Genomic DNA, 19,077 nt, shown 5'->3' with positions numbered 1-19,077 from the left:
TGTGTAGGTGTGTGTCTGTGTGTAGGGGTGTGTGTCTGTGTGTGTGTAGGTGTGTGTCTGTGTGTAGGGGTGTGTGTGTGTGTGTGTGTGTGTGTGTGTGTGTGTGTCTGTGTGTGTGTGTCTGTGTGTGTGTGTGTGTTCCAGATGTGACCCTGTGACCCCAAAGCTGGTGCTAAGAGTCCAGCGGTCCCCCTAACAAAGGGCTCTTATACTTAACCAGACACAGAGTAGGTGTCCTCCTACACCAGGGGTCTCAAACTCGCGGCCCGCGGGCCAATTGCGGCCCGCAGGACGATAGTTTTTGGCCCCACCTTAATATGAAAATGTAATGTTAGTTTGATAATGTATGACACTTTACAGTGTTGTGGGCGGAGCTGAATTAACCCACCAATCAGGGTGGGATATGGATCTCAGGGGACACCAGCCGGGCTTGATGCAAGCAGGGAAACATTTCTCAATGAGTCAAAGTTCCAGCAGCGTTGCCCTGGAGTGTTTCTTTCTTTCTGTGCCTGGCTGGCTTCCTCCTTTCTATTGGGCAAACGCCGACATTCGCCCCAGCGCGCTGCGTTCACAACACTTCAAAAAAAGTTGTTTTTTTAAGTTGCTGCCCAGCGGGACATTATACGTATATAGATTTATACACACGTCAGTGGGATTTAAAGTTATTTTTCCACAGAGAGAGATCTCATATTAACTCTCACAGTGATGCGTAGGCGGCGGGATAAAAGAAAAGTCATGAACTCAATGCAGCCCAATTTAGTCTGCAGTCACATAGCGACACCTGTTCATCGGCAACAACAGTCCCCGGTAACCCGGACTAATTATAGGGTCGCACCGTAATTTGTGGCTCCATGTTTTTATTTGCATCACTGCGTTTGCATTGCAGCAAACATGAACATTACATATATTTCAATATAATGTAAAAGCAGTCAAAACAACTAACATCAGAAACAGCTGATGTTATTTGTTATATGTCACGGTGTCATTTCCGCTTCTTTCTCCTGTAACAACAGCCCGGCGCCGTGAGCAGTCGCCTTTTTTGCGCTCGCTATCCCTGCACTTTCTACCATCTGCAAACGCCACGGTGTTCGTGTCGTCATGAAAGACATGAACATCGAGCGTAAAAACAAAGGAGACTGCTACCGGCTTTTTATCTGCCGATCGCCGTGCTACGGTTGCAAGAAAAAGAAGCAGAAATGACGTTCTCTACGCGTTGAGACGTTCCCCGTCCGTCAGCTAAACGCTTGATTGAAACTTCAATGCGACAGTGACACCAAGTAGAATTATAAATGTCACATAGCCCCAAACATGTCTTTTTCAAAGCCTGCGGTGAAGAGAAAGGTTGGTGATGAGCACCGACAATTTCAGGAAAAGTGGGAAATGCAATATTTCTTTGTTGAGCACAGGGGCACCCCGACCTGTCTTATTTGCACAGAGAAAGTTGCGCTGCACAAGGAATACAATTTGAAACGTCATTACACAACTAGACATGCTGAGCTGGATGCAAAATACCAGGGAGACGAGAGAGCGAACCGGGTTGCCAGTCTTAAAACAGATCTACTGAGGCAGCAAGATTTCTCCAAGAAAGCAACCAAAGAGAATAATGCAGCAGTCGGAGCCACGTGGTTAGTGAGATGATTGCTAAAGCAGGGAAGCCATTCACAGAAGGTGCATTTGTCTAAAAGTGCATATTGCAGGCTGCAAATATAGTCTGTCCGGGAAAGAAAGGTCAGTTTAGCAACATCAGCCTTTCTGCCAACACCGCAGCAGATCGCATTTCTGACCTGTCAAGTGACATTTATGACCAACTGTGTGAGAAAGCCAAATGTTTCAGTGTATACTCAGTCGCTCTTGATGAGACCACAGACATCACCGACACTGCCCAGCTCCCAATGTATGTCCGTGGTGTTGATGACAGTTTTGAAGTGATGGAGGAGCTGCTCACAGTAATTCCAATGCATGGCCAGACCACCGCTCAGCAGATATTTACAAGCTGTGTGATGCCATTGAGAATGTTGGTTTGCCATGGAAGAGGTTTGTTGGAATAACAACAGATGGAGCGCCATCAATGACAGGGAGGAAACATGGACTGGTGGCACAAAACAAACTGGAAGAGGAAGGCGTGGAGGAGGCCATTGCTCTGCACTGCATCATCCATCAGCAGGTCCTTTGCAGCAAATGCCTGAAGTTTGACAATGTGATGTCTATTGTTGTGAAATGCATCAACCAAATCAGATCCAGGGGCTTAAAGCACCGAAGGTTCTGTGCTTTTTTAGAGGAAATGGAGTCAGAATATGGGGATGTGCTCGACTTCACTGAGGTACGTTGGCTCAGCAGGGGAAATGTATTAAAGAGACTTTTTGAGTTGAGAGCAGAAGTGAAGCCTTCATGGAGAAGGATGGAGTTAGTGTTCCTGTGCTAACTGATCCCAAATGGCTCATGGACTCAGCTTTTCTTGTTGATATGACACATGAGCTTAATGTACTGAACAAGACGTTACAAGGCCAGGGGCAACTTGTCAGTGCTGCCTATGACAACGTGAGAGCATTCTCCACAAAACTGGCGCTCTGGAAAGCTCAGCTCTCTCAGACAAACCTTTGCCATTTCCCAGCATGCAAGGCACTCGTGGATGCAGGCACACCATTCAGTGCTGACGAGTATGTTGATGTCATTTTGAGGCTACAGGAGGAATTTGATCACAGATTTGCTGACTTCAAGACACACAGAGCCACCTTTCACATTTTTGCGGACCCCTTCTCCTTTGATGTGCAAGATGCCCCTTCTGTGCTTCAAATGGAGCTCATTGAGCTGCAGTGCAACTCTGAACTCAAAGCAAAGTTCAGGGAGGTGAGTGGACAAGCAGACAAGCTTGGACAATCTTTGAGAGAATTGAGCCCTAGTTTCCCTCGGCTTTCCCGAATGTTCAAGCGGACCATGTGCCTTTTTGGTAGCACATACTTGTGCCAAAAGCTCTTCTCCACTTTGAACTTCAATAAGTCCAAGTACAGGTTCAGACTTACGGATGATCATCTTCAAGACATACTGAGGGTCGCAACTGCTTCCTCCCTCAGGCCAAATCTGGCTCGGCTATGCGAGAGGAAACGCTGCCAGGTCTCTAGCAGCAAGGAGTAGGCAAGAGAAGCCATGTTCAGAAGAACAGTTCATTTTCTACAGTGTTCCATTCATGTTCAGAAGAAGGTTATAGAACTGTTAATACAGACATTTCAATCTAAATACAGCAGATATAGAAGACTGAAAGATACACACAAGTTCACTGACTAAAAATATCTTATTATTATTTTATTTATGTATTACAGATTGATTTATTTTCTTATTAATTCTTAATTTGTTTATTCATTTTTCATATTTTGTGTTAAAAAATAAAAATAAAGAGATTTGAGAAGATTGGAATTTTTTAACCATGCCTTTCTTGTGGAAAACCTAATGCGGCCCAGCCTCACCCAGACTCTGCCTGCAGCGGCCCCCAGCTAAATTGAGTTTGAGACCCCTGTCCTACACCATAAATCAGTAAGAGAGGGTACGACCTCTCTCATGGCCCCAAGTGGTGTGTGCATGCCAGAGCACTCTGGAAGGCACACAGAGTCTTTACAGACTACTAAGGATCAAACCTCTATCATTATGCAATCGATTATACAACTCTAAGCATATATGAGTAAATATTTCTAAGCATAAATGACAATCAACAATATAAACCTTACAGCTGGTTTTAATAACAGAATTCATTTGTTTCTCAAATGAGAAAGAGCTATCGAGAAACACTCCTAAATCTTTAGTTCTGAACTTTTCCAGTGGGCCAAGGTCAACATTATCTGCTAATGCTAAATAGGCTGCCGTTATTAACTAATGCTAATTTGATGTGAATTAGCATTATGCACTAATGCTAACACTTACTTTTTTTAAAAATGTGAGTAGCTAATGCTAACACTATTTCCCTTAACTTTATAACAATGTGAACGGCTAATGCTAACAGTCTTTTTCCTAGCATTATTACATCTGAGCTGCTAATGCTAAGTAGGCTGCCATTAGCACCTACGTCTAATTTAAGGCAAATACGCATTAGAACCTAATGCTCATATCGTTTTCCTTTGCTTTATAACAATGTGAGCAGCTACTGCTAAATAGCATTAGCTAATAACAGCAGTCTAATTTAATGCAAGTTAGCCTCATTTGCATTACAACGATGTGAGGAGTTAACGCTAAGTATGCTGCCATTAGTGGCTAATTCTAATTAGGGGTGAATAAATATTACCAGCTAATGCTAATATCGTATTCTCTTCCCTTTTAACAATGTGAGCAGCTAGTGCTAGGTAGGCTGATGCTAGCAGCTAATGCTAAAGCTAATTTAATGTGAATTAGCATCACATTAGTGAGGAGTTAATGCTAAGTAGACTGCCATTAGCAGGTAATGCTAATTTTAGGTGAATAGGAATTGGCAGATAATGCTAATACCATATTTTCTTGCTTTATAACAATGTGACCAGCTAATGCTATGTAGGTTGCCGTTATTAGCTAATACTAATTTGAGGTGAATTAGCATTATCCCCTTATGCTAACAATGTTTTTTCTTACTTTTTAACAATACAAGTAGCTAATGTGAACACTTTTTTTTTTTATTGAATTGTAATTTTTCCCTTGCGATGTGAAGAGTTAATGCTAAATAGGATGCCATTAGTGGCTAATTCTAATTTTAGATGAGAAAGCATTAGAAGCTAATGCTAATACCATATTTTCTTGCTTTATATCAATATTAGTAGGTAATGCTAAGTACGTAGCCATTATTAGCTAATGCTAATTTAGGTGAATTAGCATTATCCACTAATGCTAACACTGTTTTTGCCAACTCTTTTCCCTTGCATTATAACAATATGAGCAGCTAATGCTAAGAAGGCTGCCATTATTAGGTAATGCTAATTATTATGTGTGTTAGCATTATCCGCTGCTGCTAGCAATGTTTTATCTTACCTTTTAACAATATCAGCAGCTAATGCTAACACTAATTTCAGTTAAACCTACTTAGCATTAATTAACTTCATTTAGCATTAAGAAGTTTTTGCTATAGGCTACCATTAGTGGCTAATGCTAATTTTAGGTAAATAGAAATTGGCAGCTAATGCTAATACCATATTTTCTTGCCTTATAACAATGTGACCAGCTAATGCTAAGCAGGTGCCATTATTAGCTAATACTAATTTGAGATGAATTAGCATTATCCGCTTATGCTAACAATGTTTTTTCTTACTTTTTAACAATACGCCATTAGTGGCTAATTCTAATTTTAGATGAAAAAGGATTAACAGCTAATGCTCATACTGTTTGCTTTGTAAGAATGACAGCAGCTAATGATATGAAGTCTACCGTTATTAACTAATGCTAATTTGATGAGAATTAGCATTATCCGATAATGGTAACTCTTTTCCCCTGCATTATAACAATGTCAGGAGTTAATGCTAAGTAGACTGCCATTAGGGGCTAACTCTAATTAGGGGTGAATAATTATTAGCAGCTAATACTAATACCGTTTTCTCTTTTTCCTTATAACAACTTGAGCAGCTAATGCTAATTTGATGCGAATTAGCATTATATTAGTGAGCAGTTAATGCTAAGTAGGCTGCCATTATTAACTAATACTACGTTGACGTGAATTAGCATTATGCGCTACTGCTAATACTGTTTTCTCTTACTTATTAAAAATGATAGTAGCTAATACTAATACTCTTTTCCGTTGGGTAACAAAGTGAGGAATTAATGCTAAGTTGGCTGCTTTTAGCGGCTTATTCTAATTAGGGGTGAATAATTATTAGCAGCAAATGCTAATACCGTTTTCTCTTTCCTTATAACAATATGAGCAGTTAATGCTAATTTGATGTAAATTAGCATTATATTAGTGAGGAGTTAATGCTAAGTAGGCTGCCATTAGCAGCTAAAGGTAATTTGAGGTGAATAAGCACTAGTAGCTAATGCCAATACCCTTTTCTCTTGTGTTATAATGATGTGAAACGTTAATATTGTTCTCAAACAACAGAATGAGAATGAAATATTGATTCTAACAGGGCCCATAAACAGCATTAGCTTAGCAGCATTAGCTTATCAGAGTCTCCATCATGGTCACACAAATCCTTAGCGGAGCAAAGTGGCCTACTTAGCAATAGCTGCTGTAGAAAGCAAAGGGAAAACAGTATTAGCATTAGCTGCTAAATGTGCACTTGAGAACAAATCTATTGTGAATTCAGCCGTGAATGTAGTGTTTCCAGTAAGCTTCCATTTCTAAATGTTAGCTGCTCCTGTCTGCCTCTTTGTCACACACACAGACTGAAATGATTCACAGCCTTGTTTCATCCTTCTGTCAGTGTCACTGACTGTCACTGTGACTGTGGACATACAGCATGGGAAACACACACATGGCTGATACTTGTATCTAAAGTTACAAAATGTTGTGTCTGTCCAAATATTACCTAACTGTAAGTCTACTTTTAATGAAACTCTCAACATGACTTATCAGTTATCATTAATGTTCCTGCAAACAGACTCCTTGAAGACCCCCTACATAAATATCCATGTACTATCCAGCTAGACTAGTGTGTCTGTCCCTGAAAATATTCCTGCATGTGTGATTGTTCATGTCTCATCTGCAGGAAACAAACAGGAAGTGAGTGAAAGACACAGGAAATGATTCCAGCTCTTCCTCCTATATCAGACATTCTCTCCATACCTGAGAGTGTCCAGTCTCCAGCCTGGATCCTTCAGTCCAGCCGACAGAAGCTTCATTCCTGAGTCACCTGGATGATTGTAGCTCAGGTCCAGCTCTCTCAGATGGGAGGGGTTGGAGGTCAGAGCTGAGGCCAGAGAAGTACAGCCTTCCTCTGTGATCAGACAGCCTGACAGACTGCAGACACACAAAACAACAATCCATCTGTTATCCATCTCTATAGCAGCATAACTAAGTGATGGTTCAGGGTCACCTGATCCAGCTCTAACTATAAGTTTTATCAAAAAGGAAAGTTTGAAGCTGATCGTCAAAGTAGAGAGGGTGTCTGTCTCCTGAACTCAAACTGGGAGCTGCTTCCACACCCAGTCCAACATAGCCAGGCTTTCTTTGCTGCTTTGACAAAACCTCAAATCCCAGTCAGAGATGGTGAGCATCATCACAGTGATGATCATTTCTCTGTTAACCCAGGCTTTCTGCTTCAGGATCTGTGCACGCTCACAGAACAAGGAGACCTTTAAACATCATTTCACTAAATGGATGGACTGAGCTCAGCCTACAGATGAACTGGATAAATAAAGATTTGACCTCAGTGTGCTCAGTGTTCCTGTCTATTCCTAACATATTCCTAACATGATAGCTGCACTTTAGAGCTCTAAAACTGGAACTGACACATATTTAAACTCCACATGTTACTCAGTACATTCAGTTCTGACACTCGCCCACAGTCCAACAAAGGAAACATGGAGATCACATCAGTTTGTCACCAAAGTCTAATTATTCCAGAGGGCAGTGTTGATACAACTAAAGTTATTTTTAAGCAAAGTTGAGTTTTTTATTGTCGCAGTACTTCATGTCTGAAGTATCACTTAAATGCATTACACGCTGTTGATGGCAGCAAACAAACCACCCAAACAAACAGAGGTGGGAGGCTTGGGCAGACTACGTAGGATCAGCTTGTGGGAGGAGTCAGGATAAAACCAAAGAAAGACAAGCTAACAAACACCACAGTGAAGTGAGTAGCTACAAACTGCAGGCTGATTAGTGTTGTTGAAGAAGTCGGTCTGAGGAACGTTCTTAGGATCAACAAATGACGGCATGTATGAGCCTCCCTCAAGACGCACCATCACAAGAAGAACACATGAGCTGTAGAAAAAGGAGAGACTATGAAAGCCACGGCGTTACAACGTGCACCAGCTGTTGGTCTCTCTGGAGACTACTGGGCGTGGCTGGGTAACCATGGTTACTTGGGAGTTACAGTACATGATATTAATGAAGAGTGGGAGCTGCGTTCTATAGCAAACAATTTGTTATGAGGTAATCAGCTGATCTTAGTTTAACCGGAAGCCCTTCACAATAATTGCAATGCTTTTATTTTGTACAACTACCATCAGTTCGTCTGTACTGATGGTAACTTAAAGTCACACTAATGTCGTTTAGTTTCTATAGTTTATGTAGTGGAAGTATACTACAGTACCCTGATCACTGATAGGACAGATTTATGTAGATATACACCTTTGTGTTTAACATTACTGCATTATAGTACTGTGATCTTTGTCCTTATATATGGCTATATTAGCTATACTGATGTACGTACATATAACTGGATATGTAACTTATCTATTCATCTTATTTGTCATGTATTTGTATTGTGTACTTCCTTTTTGTAAGAAACCACACACATGATCACAGCCGCAAGAATCAATCAGTGAAAGAATAAAGTGTCTCAAACCAAACCTTAAGCTCTTTATTCCACATGCTGGGATCATTTGGCCTTCAGTGGTGTTCTGGCTGACACACCGGAGTGACCAGAGTGCTAAAGAGTGAATCGGACACACCAGTGTCATCTCTGATATCTCCACTACATTTAATCGTCCTTCAGCTTGTGGCTGCCGTTAGCTGGTCTGCTAGTTAGCTGATTTGCTATTTAGCCGGTGTGCTAGTTAGCTGGTGTGCTAGTTAGCCGGTTCGCTAGTCAGCTGGTGTGCTGACCAGCGAACCAGTAGGTTACAAGATGAGCTTGTCTGTCTGATGAGCCAGCTCTCTCTGTCTTGGTCATTTTGTCCTTGGGCAAAACCTAACCTACCACTACAACTGTAGCTTACCTCCACCAGTGTGTGAATGTGAGAGTGAATGAATACAGGGAGTGCAGAATTATTAGGCAAATGAGTATTTTGTCCACATCATCCTCTTCATGCATGTTGTCTTACTCCAAGCTGTATAGGCTCGAAAGCCTACTACCAATTAAGCATATTAGGTGATGTGCATCTCTGTAATGAGAAGGGGTGTGGTCTAATGACATCAACACCCTATATCAGGTGTGCATAATTATTAGGCAACGTCCTTTCCTTTGGCAAAATGGGTCAAAAGAAGGACTTGACAGGCTCAGAAAAGTCAAAAATAGTGAGATATCTTGCAGAGGGATGCAGCAGTCTCAAAATTGCAAAGCTTCTGAAGCGTGATCATCGAACAATCAAGCGTTTCATTCAAAATAGTCAACAGGGTCGCAAGAAGCGTGTGGAAAAACCAAGGCACAAAATAACTGCCCATGAACTGAGAAAAGTCAAGCGTGCAGCTGCCAAGATGCCACTTGCCACCAGTTTGGCCATATTTTGGAGCTGCAACATCACTGGAGTGCCCAAGAGCACAAGGTGTGCAATACTCAGAGACATGGCCAAGGTAAGAAAGGCTGAAAGACGACCACCACTGAACAAGACACACAAGCTGAAACGTCAAGACTGGGCCAAGAAATATCTCAAGACTGGTTTTTCTAAGGTTTTATGGACTGATGAAATGAGAGTGAGTCTTGATGGGCCAGATGGATGGGCCCGTGGCTGGATTGGTAAAGGGCAGAGAGCTCCAGTCCCACTCAGACGCCAGCAAGGTGGAGGTGGAGTACTGGTTTGGGCTGGTATCATCAAAGATGAGCTTGTGGGGCCTTTTCGGGTTGAGGATGGAGTCAAGCTCAACTCCCAGTCCTACTGCCAGTTTCTGGAAGACACCTTCTTCAAGCAGTGGTACAGGAAGAAGTCTGCATCCTTCAAGAAAAACATGATTTTCATGCAGGACAATGCTCCATCACACGCGTCCAAGTACTCCACAGCGTGGCTGCAAGAAAGGGTATAAAAGAAGAAAAACTAATGACATGGCCTCCTTGTTCACCTGATCTGAACCCCATTGAGAACCTGTGGTCCATCATCAAATGTGAGATTTACAAGGAGGGAAAACAGTACACCTCTCTGAACAGTGTCTGGGAGGCTGTGGTTGCTGCTGCAAGCAATGTTGATGGTGAACAGATCAAAACACTGACAGGATCCATGGATGGCAGGCTTTTGAGTGTCCTTGCAAAGAAAGGTGGCTATATTGGTCGCTGATTTGTTTTTCTTTTGTTTTTGAATGTCAGAAATGTATATTTGTGAATGTGGAGATGTTATATTGGTGTCACTGGTAAAAATAAATAATTGAAATGGGTATATATTTGTTTTTTGTTAAGTTGCCTAATAATTCTGCACAGTAATAGTCACCTGCACACACAGATATCCCCCTAAAATAGCTAAAACTAAAAACAAACTAAAAACTACTTCCAAAAACATTCAGCTTTGATATTAATGAGTTTTTTGGGTTCATTGAGAACATGGTTGTTGTTCAATAATAAAATTATTCCTCAAAAATACAACTTGCCTAATAATTCTGCACTCCCTGTAGTGGGATTGTAAAGGGTCTTTGAGGGTCTCGAAAAGCGCTATATAAATGCAATCCATTATTATTATTAAGAGCATCTTTAGGCCTGACTGTGCTCATCCTTCCTCCAACCTCTCCTTACCAAAGATAACAACTACATCAGTATTAGCTCAATAACAATTTCTGCAATTCAATTGTGGACATTCATTTTTAAACCTTGTGTAAAACGATAAAACCTCAAAGTCTGAGCATTATTCTTTGTGCAAACAGCTCTTGCAGGTTCCCCCGGACTTAGGTTATTTTTATTATTTAATTACTTTCCTTTAAGCAGCTGTTCAGGCTACTAAACTCATCCCAGAAATAACAAGTGACACCATTAATAGTAGAGGTGGGAATCACCATACAACTCGCGATACGATATTATCACAATACTTAACGCACGATACGATATTATTGCGATTTTTTAAAATATTTTGCGATATTTAAATTCTGCACATAAAGGTAAACTTTATCAATATTCATTTTATCTAATATCAAAGTCTCACACTCAGTCTTTCTCTCATTTCAGTCAGTTTTATTGTTGACAAACTGAACGGTTTGTATTACAGTCTAGTCCAACTTAACTGAATGCAACCATCTGGTACAATTATAGCTATTCTGAACTATGCAATTTATGAAAACTATGCAGCCCCTTCAGCAACTGAAGAATTTGAAAGTAAATTTAAAAAAATATATAATTTTACATTAAATAAAAAAGTTTCAAACTTAATTAAAATTAAACATGTCTTAAATTAAAATAAGTAAACTGTCATGTTTATTGCTGCCAAAAAAAAAGTTAAACACATTTGGACAGTGAAGGAATGTCAGGATTGTTGCTCAGAAAAAGGATCAACATGCTCTGAAGTCAACATGCTCTGACTCCAGAGCATGTTGACTTCAGAGAAAAAATTGTTTGTAACAAAATATCGATTTCTGCTGTCCCTGTATCGATACATTATTAGCAAACAAAATATCACGATACTACACAGTATCGATTTTTTCCCCCACCCCTAATTAATAGTGGAGCTAACTTTAACAGGTGAAACTGATTTGACCTATAAGGCTACTGCAGTTACTTCTTATCAGGTTTAGTAGGGAAGACATCTGGATGAGGTAGTTAGTAGTATGTAGTTAGTACCGGGCGACTCCCCTCCCCCACATCGGCACCAGAACCCTGTATTATCTACAGGGTAAGACTGCCTGTTTTATCAAACTATGGCCATTACTACTGTGATCATTTGCAGCCCAGTGTGCCGCTCTCTCTGCTGGGATGAACCACTGGAGCTCACCCAGTCATCCCTTTCTTTCTCTCAAGAAGAAGTGAAATAAATGTATTTATTATGTTACGAGTCTAATATTCTTTAAATCAAACTGTAATGAATAAATCAAGCAAGAAGATTTGGTGGCTCCACGTGTTGTAGAAGAAAAGATAAACATCTCATTTTGAGAAATCAGCCTTTAAAATTAAGTACTGTGAATAAAAAACAAACAGCGAGCCAATCAGCAGTCGCCAATATCCTCCTAATTTCATTCACAAAGAAATCAAATATATATATTATGGGCCCAAAGGAGCCTAAATCTTTAAATTAGGCAGTACATGAAGTATTTTTTTAAATAAACAAAGACATGACTATAACAACTTTTAGTAATTCAGAGTCCAATTATCCACTCAAATGTGAATAAAAGTTCACTTGACAGCTGTAAAAGTTACCTGTTTATACAATAATATAAATCACATTTCAAATGATCATCTGTGGAAAAGTTTGAATCCTGACCTGAGAGTTTCCACTGCACACTGTGAACTCTTTAGTCCAGCGGACAGAAGCTTCACTCCTGAATCCTGCAGGTCAGAGTTACTCAGGTTCAGCTCTCTCAGACTGGAGGACTGGGAGCTGAGGACTGAGGACAGAGCTTCACAGCTTCTCTCTGACAGGTTACAGCCACTCAGTCTGAAAAATAAAAGACAATCTATAAAACAAGTACTCATGTAGAGTTTGTTAATACATTTCACAACATTAAATGTTGACTTTCTATTTTTAAAGGAAACATAAACATACTAAGATACAACATCATATGTATGAACTTTAATTAATAATTCTAAAAACTAAATGTTTTCTGATCTGACCTCAGAGTATTCAGTTTACAGTTTAAACGTTGTAGTCCAGCAGACAGAAGCTTCACTCCTGAATCCTGCAGCTTTCTGATACTCAGGTCCAGCTCTGTCAGACTAGAGGACTGCGAGCTGAGAACTGAGGACAGAGCTTCACAGTTTTCCTCTGAGAGTTCACAGATGTTAAGTCTGAAGATAAAAACATGAATAAAGATTGTTGTTAAAGTGTAATCAAGGTGCAATAGCTTATTGTCTTGTGCTGAGCAGGTTAGTAAAACTTCCGTTTAACTTTGAAATGAATAAAAATGCTATGAAACAAGGATAACTGGATAAAGACATAAACAAAAACAAACATCAAACACATAAACAAACAGAACTAAACATAATACAAATTGATCTGACCTCAGAACATTCAGTTTGGCATCTGGACTCTCCACTGCAGCAGACAGAAGCTTTACTGCTGAAGCCTTCAGGCTGTTGGTACTCAGGTCCAGCTCTCTCAGACTACAGGACTGGGAGCTGACCACTGACAGCAAATTTTCACAGCCTTCCTCTGAGACGTTACAGCTGCTCAGTCTGAGAGAGAAAGGAAAAAAACCACAACAAAAAAAACAAACAATATATGTGATCAAATTAAATTTGTTTATATGTTGAACCCTTTTTTTTAAAAATGTATTTAAACCTATGAGACTATGAGTGCTACCAGTCCAGTGCACATGATTGGTACCTTGATGGTACCTTGCTCAGGGGTACCACAAGGTAACTATTCGGTGGATTCGACCCCTGACCTTATGATCATGGGGCGACCACTCTGCCTACTGAGCTAATAATTCTGTGTACACTGTCATACAATATTAACTAAAACAATTATTTTAGAAAATTTTAGTAATTCAATAATCATGCTCATTACCTGTGTATTGTGAATAACACTGGATTTTAAACACTAGCTGTATAAAACTCTTCCTGTTAAAGGTGTGTATAAAGGAGATGAGCTGAAATGCAGACTTCATGGAGAATGTTTGCTGTCAGCATATATCAAAGACAAAGCAGAGATCCATCCAGTCTCTTCCACTAAGCCCACAGAGGGACAGACAACCACTCTCACTCACACCTGCATGAAGTTTAGATCACCAGGTAACCTAACTGCATGTCTGTGGACAGTGGGAGGAAACTGTAGAGGACCCAGAGTGAACCCACTGTAATTCTGTGATAACACTGGTTATGGAAGCCTTACAGTTACATATGGTTACTGACAAGAAACACGACCTTAGAGGCAATTTCAGTAATGAAGACCGAGTTTCTCCCTCCATACAGGATGAAAACATGACAGCACAGCAGAGATTTATATTTAAAAAGGGAGGGTGTGCACTGAAAGTGAGATACAAACTTGAACTTAAATTATGAACATCAGAAAAAGATGTAGGTGAAGTCTGGCAGGTGAAGTTTGTGCTTTAGAATAAAACAACCAAACTCCTGGAGTTGGAGACAAATGAACAAGCTGAGGATAATAAACCTGTCAGAGGGGCTGAAGCATCAGAGCTCATGTTCTTATAGGCTGGGTCTGGATTGTCCTTTGATAAGAGTTACAGAACAAAGTGTGTTTTAGAAATGCTGGAGTGAAACATTAAAACTACCATATATTTACCGAGTGACTGATGATCATTTAATTCACTATTTTAAAAAAATGTTACAGTGCTCTTTGAACTCAGCATTTCTGATTTATTTCCCATGATTTTAACAATGAAGCGATGACAACATGTTTACTCACAGAGCTTTGTTGGAGGCTTTGACCACTGGCAGCATTCTCAGAAGAGCCTCCTCTGAAGCAGAGTATTTCTTGAAGTCAAACTCATCCAGATCTTCTTCTGATGACAGTAAGATGAAGGTCAGAGCTGAGCACTGAGCAGGAGACAGTTTACCTGTGGAGAGACGTCCTGAAGTCCTGTATTGTTGGATCTCCTCCACTAGAGAACGATCATTCAGTTCATTCAGACAGTGGATCAGATTGATGCTTTTCTCTGCAGACAGATCCTCACTGAGCTTCTCCTTGATGTACTGGACTGTTTCCTGATTGGTCAGTGAGCTACTTCCTGTCTGTGTCATCAGGGCTCGTAGGAGAGTCTGATTGGTCTGCAGGGAAAGACCCAGGAGGAAGCGGAGGAACAAGTCCAGGTGTCCATTTGGACTCTGTAAGGCCTTGTTCACAGCACTCTGGTAGAAGTGTTTCTCTGCAGATTCTCCTGTTTCAGACATCTGGGAGGTTGTTTGTTGTTGTTCCAGCAGATTGAGTCCAGAGTTGCTGAAGGTCAGATGGACATGAAGAGCAGCCAGAAACTCCTGAACACTCAGATGGATGAAGCAGAACACCTTGTCCTGGTACAGTCCTCTCTCCTCTTTAAAGATCTGTGTGAACACTCCTGAGTACACTGAGGCTGCTCTGATATCGATGCCACACTCTGTCAGGTCTGGTTCATAGAAGATCAGGTTTCCTTTCTGCAGCTGATCAAAAGCCAGTTTTCCAAGAGACTCCATCATCTTCCTGCTCTCTGGACTCCAGTGTGGATCTGTCTCAGCTCCTCCATCATACTTGACCTTCTTCACTTTGGCCTGAACCACCAGGAAGTGGATGTACATCTCAGTCAGGGTCTTGGGCAGCTGTCCTCCCTCTCTGGTTTCCAGCACATCCTCCAGAACTGTAGCAGTGATCCAGCAGAAGACTGGGATGTGGCACATGATGTGGAGGCTTCGTGATGTCTTGATGTGGGAGATGATCCTGCTGCCCTGCTCCTCATCTCTGAATCTCTTCCTGAAGTACTCCTCCTTCTGTGGGTCAGTGAACCCTCTGACCTCTGTCACCATGCCAACACAGTCAGGAGGGATCTGATTGGCTGCTGCAGGTCGTGTGGTTATCCAGAGGCGAGCAGAGGGAAGCAGTTTCCCCCTGATGAGGTTTATCAGCAGCACATCCACTGAGGTGGACTTTCTAGGGTCAGTTAGGATTGTAGTTTTGTGGAAGTCCAGAGGAAGTCGACACTCATCCAGACCATCAAAGATGAACACAACCTGGAAGTCTTCAAAGCTGCAGATTCCTGCTTCTTTGGTTTCAGTAAAGAAGTGATGAACAAGTCCCACCAAGCTGAACTTTTCCTCTTTCAGCACATTCAGCTCTCTGAAAGTGAATGGAAATATGAACTGGATGTCCTGGTTGGCTTTGTCTTCAGCCCAGTCCAGGCTGTATTTCTGTGTTAAGACTGTTTTCCCAATGCCAGCCACTCCCTTTGTCAGCACTGTTCTGATTGGTTCATCTCTTCCAGGTGAGGCTTTAAAGATGTCTTCTTGTCTGATGGTTGTTTCTGGTCTGTCTGGTTTCCTGGATGCTGTTTCAATCTGTCTGACCTCATGTTCATCATTGACCTCTGCAGTCCCTCCCTCTGTGATGTAGAGCTCTGTGTAGATCTGATTCAGGAGGGTTGGGTTTCCTGCTTTAGCGATGCCCTCAAACACACACTGGAACTTCTTCTTCAGCTTAGACTTAAGGTTACGATGACAAACAGCAGCTGGAAGTTCTGAATAATAATAATAAAAATACAACTTTAACAATCACATTTTACAAAATGCTGATGACAATTTCTGACCCACTGAGAAATGACTGAACACACTGGTGTCACAAGTCTCTCATTTATCCAGCAGCTTAAATCTTTAGATAAATCCTCTTACGTCTCTGCAGACGGTCAGCCAGCTCCTCCTGCTTCATTCTCCTCAGGAAGTCCACTGTGATCTTCACAAATGCGTCTCTGCTGTTTCTCCTCTGCTCATCATCCTCCCTCTGAAACTCCAAGCACTGGGGCTTATTTGGATTCAGAGCCTTCTGGATCTTCTTCAGCTCGTTCTTCACAAAAGTGATGATGTTGTCCTCCAGCAGCTGGAACAGAATACTTTATGAATGACCCACCACTCTGAACTTTAGTCCACACAACATCCACTTCTTTACGATCAAGGGGCATATCATCCACGAACTCTTTACCAATTATAGGTTTGACTTTATCTGATTAACTGAGACTTTGTCCACAACTCCATGATCCCAAAACGTTGATGCTGTTCATATGAATGCAGCGATTTCAGTGGGAGAAACATTTCACTGGTGTTCAGAGCTGAACTACCAACAGGTTGATGATCAAAGCCAGAAACTTGGAGATGTTTCAGGTGACTGAGTTGATCGTACAGACAACTGGTCTTAAAGGTTCACTCTGTTTACACATACAGATCAGTATTTAAGGTTTGACTCTCATCATCCACTGGAGCACAAACTGGGCGTCATCAGGACACTACAACACAGAACAAACACCATCCCCACAGACACAGCAGCCAGCGAAGCAGAAGAACTTCACATCAAGAAGGTCCTGAGGAAATGTGAACGCTGGTTTGAGGGCGGAGTCAAGGAGGCCATTTATGTGAAAAGGAAAGACCATCTCTGAATGGAGGAGGGGCCTAAGGGTACAACTGTCACCATCTTACATGCTGTGATTGCAGCCATTCCCCAGCTCTCTGTGAACTGGACTCATGAACATTGATCAACAACCATTGATCAATGGTCCTGACAATATGCGTACCAATGATCAATGAACTGACCTCCCAGCCCATTGTTCCTTCAGTGGGCTGGTTTCAGTCATACAAATGTCCTGTTTATGAGATTGAAACCTGCAGTCAGCTGAGACTGAAGAAGTCACCTGATGATGATGAAACGTTTCTCCCACTGAAAACATCCAGATGAACAGAATCAAGCTTTTTGGGATTTACGTACCTGGATGATTGAGCATCAAGACACAACTCTGTGACTTTTCTCAGATGAATCAATCCTCTCCTCCAGCTTTGTTTACATCTACCAGCCCTGTGGCGCTGCCCAGGGAAATAATCTATGTGAGAGGTGGAAAGTCATACAGGTGTCTGCTCCTGCCTTCAGTTATTTTATCTACTGTGTGTCAACTGGCTGAACCTCCTCCAACTGTCTACTGTCTCCCTAAACTCAACAATGACTTAGTGATCTATCCATTCTCTGACCAAAGACATCCTGCTGCAGGAGGTTAACATAGCAGCCAATGATGATCCCACTCACTGTGAACAACACATTTGGACCTGATTTGCTGCTCTGGTTTACACGTGAACTTCCACTGCTGCTGTCACCAACTTGAGAGGCTCTACAGAAAAACTGGACTTGTCCATAAAAATCATAAACTACATTACAAGGACAGCATTGCTCAATCAACTCTAATTACTACTGACATGTTATCTCTTCTAACTAAGGTACAGACACTCAAACTTGCTGCTTTCAGTGAGAAGTCAAATGTCTGAATATGAGCTGGAAGCTGCTGAGAGTCCTCCTCCTTCCCGTGGGGTTTACTTTCTCTACTACTTTCAATATAAACACGCCCCTTTCATGCACCTGCAGAGGGCCACCAGCAGATGGAGCTGTCTTAAACAAATCCACTTGGATAGTTAGCTGTAGATGATTTTCTCAGTATGATTGTAGGATTTTGAGTTATTCTTTAGATTTATTTAAACTCTTATATTGTGCACAAGTGTTGAGCGACCCATAATTTCTCTGTACTTTTCATAAGAGCAGCCAGACTTTCAGCTAGTTTTTGTTTTTTAAGAGCTCAAAGTTATTGAAGAAACAGTTATTCAGCTTCATTCCCACTGATCTCGACTACAAACTGTTTCACTTTGGTTTCTGTTTAAAGCCTCGATGTTTAAAACGTTTCCCTGTGATCATATTTGCACCGTCTGATTTCAAAGTTTGTTTCTTTTGGTCATTTAGTCCACAGAGTCCTTGGTGTTCTGAAAGGGACCTATAAATAAATGCATTATTATTAATATTAATAATAAAGTAGTTGTTGTACATGTACAGACCATAAATATGGAGTCCAGCTGTGTTTGATGCTGCTGGGCAGACTGACCACTGGGAACCTCTGAGCTCTGCTGCTCCACTCTGTGGAGGAACCATGAAGGATTAGATCAACACAGGATAAAGATCCAGGAGTTTCTGCTCAAATAACTTCATCTGAATCAAGTCTGTCAAGTTTTAGACTCTCAGATTCTGAAGATATATTTTCTGTTTTCTATGAACTTTCTTTCATCAGTGATGGAAGTGATGATGCTGCAGAAGCTCAGAGGAAACTTTGAGAAAACTGTGATGAACCATCAACTAATGCTCTCAGGAGGCCAAAGGTCCCTGAATGTAACTGTGCAGTAGATTCAACGAGTGTTTGAAACCTGACCACTTCCATATGTTTTCATTCTAACACAAGAAGTCCTTTTCTCATTGCTTTGATTTGAGTTTTGAGTTTTCTGAGTCTCGTATTTGGAGTCGAGTCTAATCAATGATCTGACAGAAGAACATTAAAAAGGATTTAGCAGTGCTGTCAAAATTAACATGTAGGGTTAGGGGTTCATCTGTTATCATGATTAACATGATAAAAACCTTTAACACGACACATCTGGAGAGCAGAACGACTCAAAATCCCTG

The 19,077-nt window shown here is 41.2% G+C and overlaps 1 protein-coding gene across 1 annotated transcript; it reads right to left on the bottom strand.

Annotated features, from left to right (window-relative positions):
* Nucleotides 1-6,469: 6,469 nt before the first annotated feature.
* Nucleotides 6,470-18,511, bottom strand: LOC143415882 (protein NLRC3-like). The gene is made up of 7 exons (XM_076881288.1): nt 18,462-18,511; nt 16,272-16,476; nt 14,323-16,120; nt 12,957-13,130; nt 12,570-12,743; nt 12,220-12,393; nt 6,470-6,904 (listed from the first exon to the last, which is right to left on the bottom strand). The coding sequence occupies exons 1-7, from the start codon at nt 18,462-18,464 to the stop codon at nt 6,712-6,714; spliced, it is 2,721 nt and encodes a 906-aa protein (XP_076737403.1). The 5' UTR covers nt 18,465-18,511; the 3' UTR covers nt 6,470-6,711.
* Between the last annotated feature and the right edge of the window lie 566 nt (nt 18,512-19,077).

The sequence above is a fragment of the Maylandia zebra genome, unplaced genomic scaffold (genome assembly GCF_041146795.1).
Source record: "Maylandia zebra isolate NMK-2024a unplaced genomic scaffold, Mzebra_GT3a scaffold11, whole genome shotgun sequence".
Classification (NCBI taxonomy): domain Eukaryota; kingdom Metazoa; phylum Chordata; class Actinopteri; order Cichliformes; family Cichlidae; genus Maylandia; species Maylandia zebra.
This window is presented reverse-complemented; position numbering and strand designations above follow the sequence as displayed.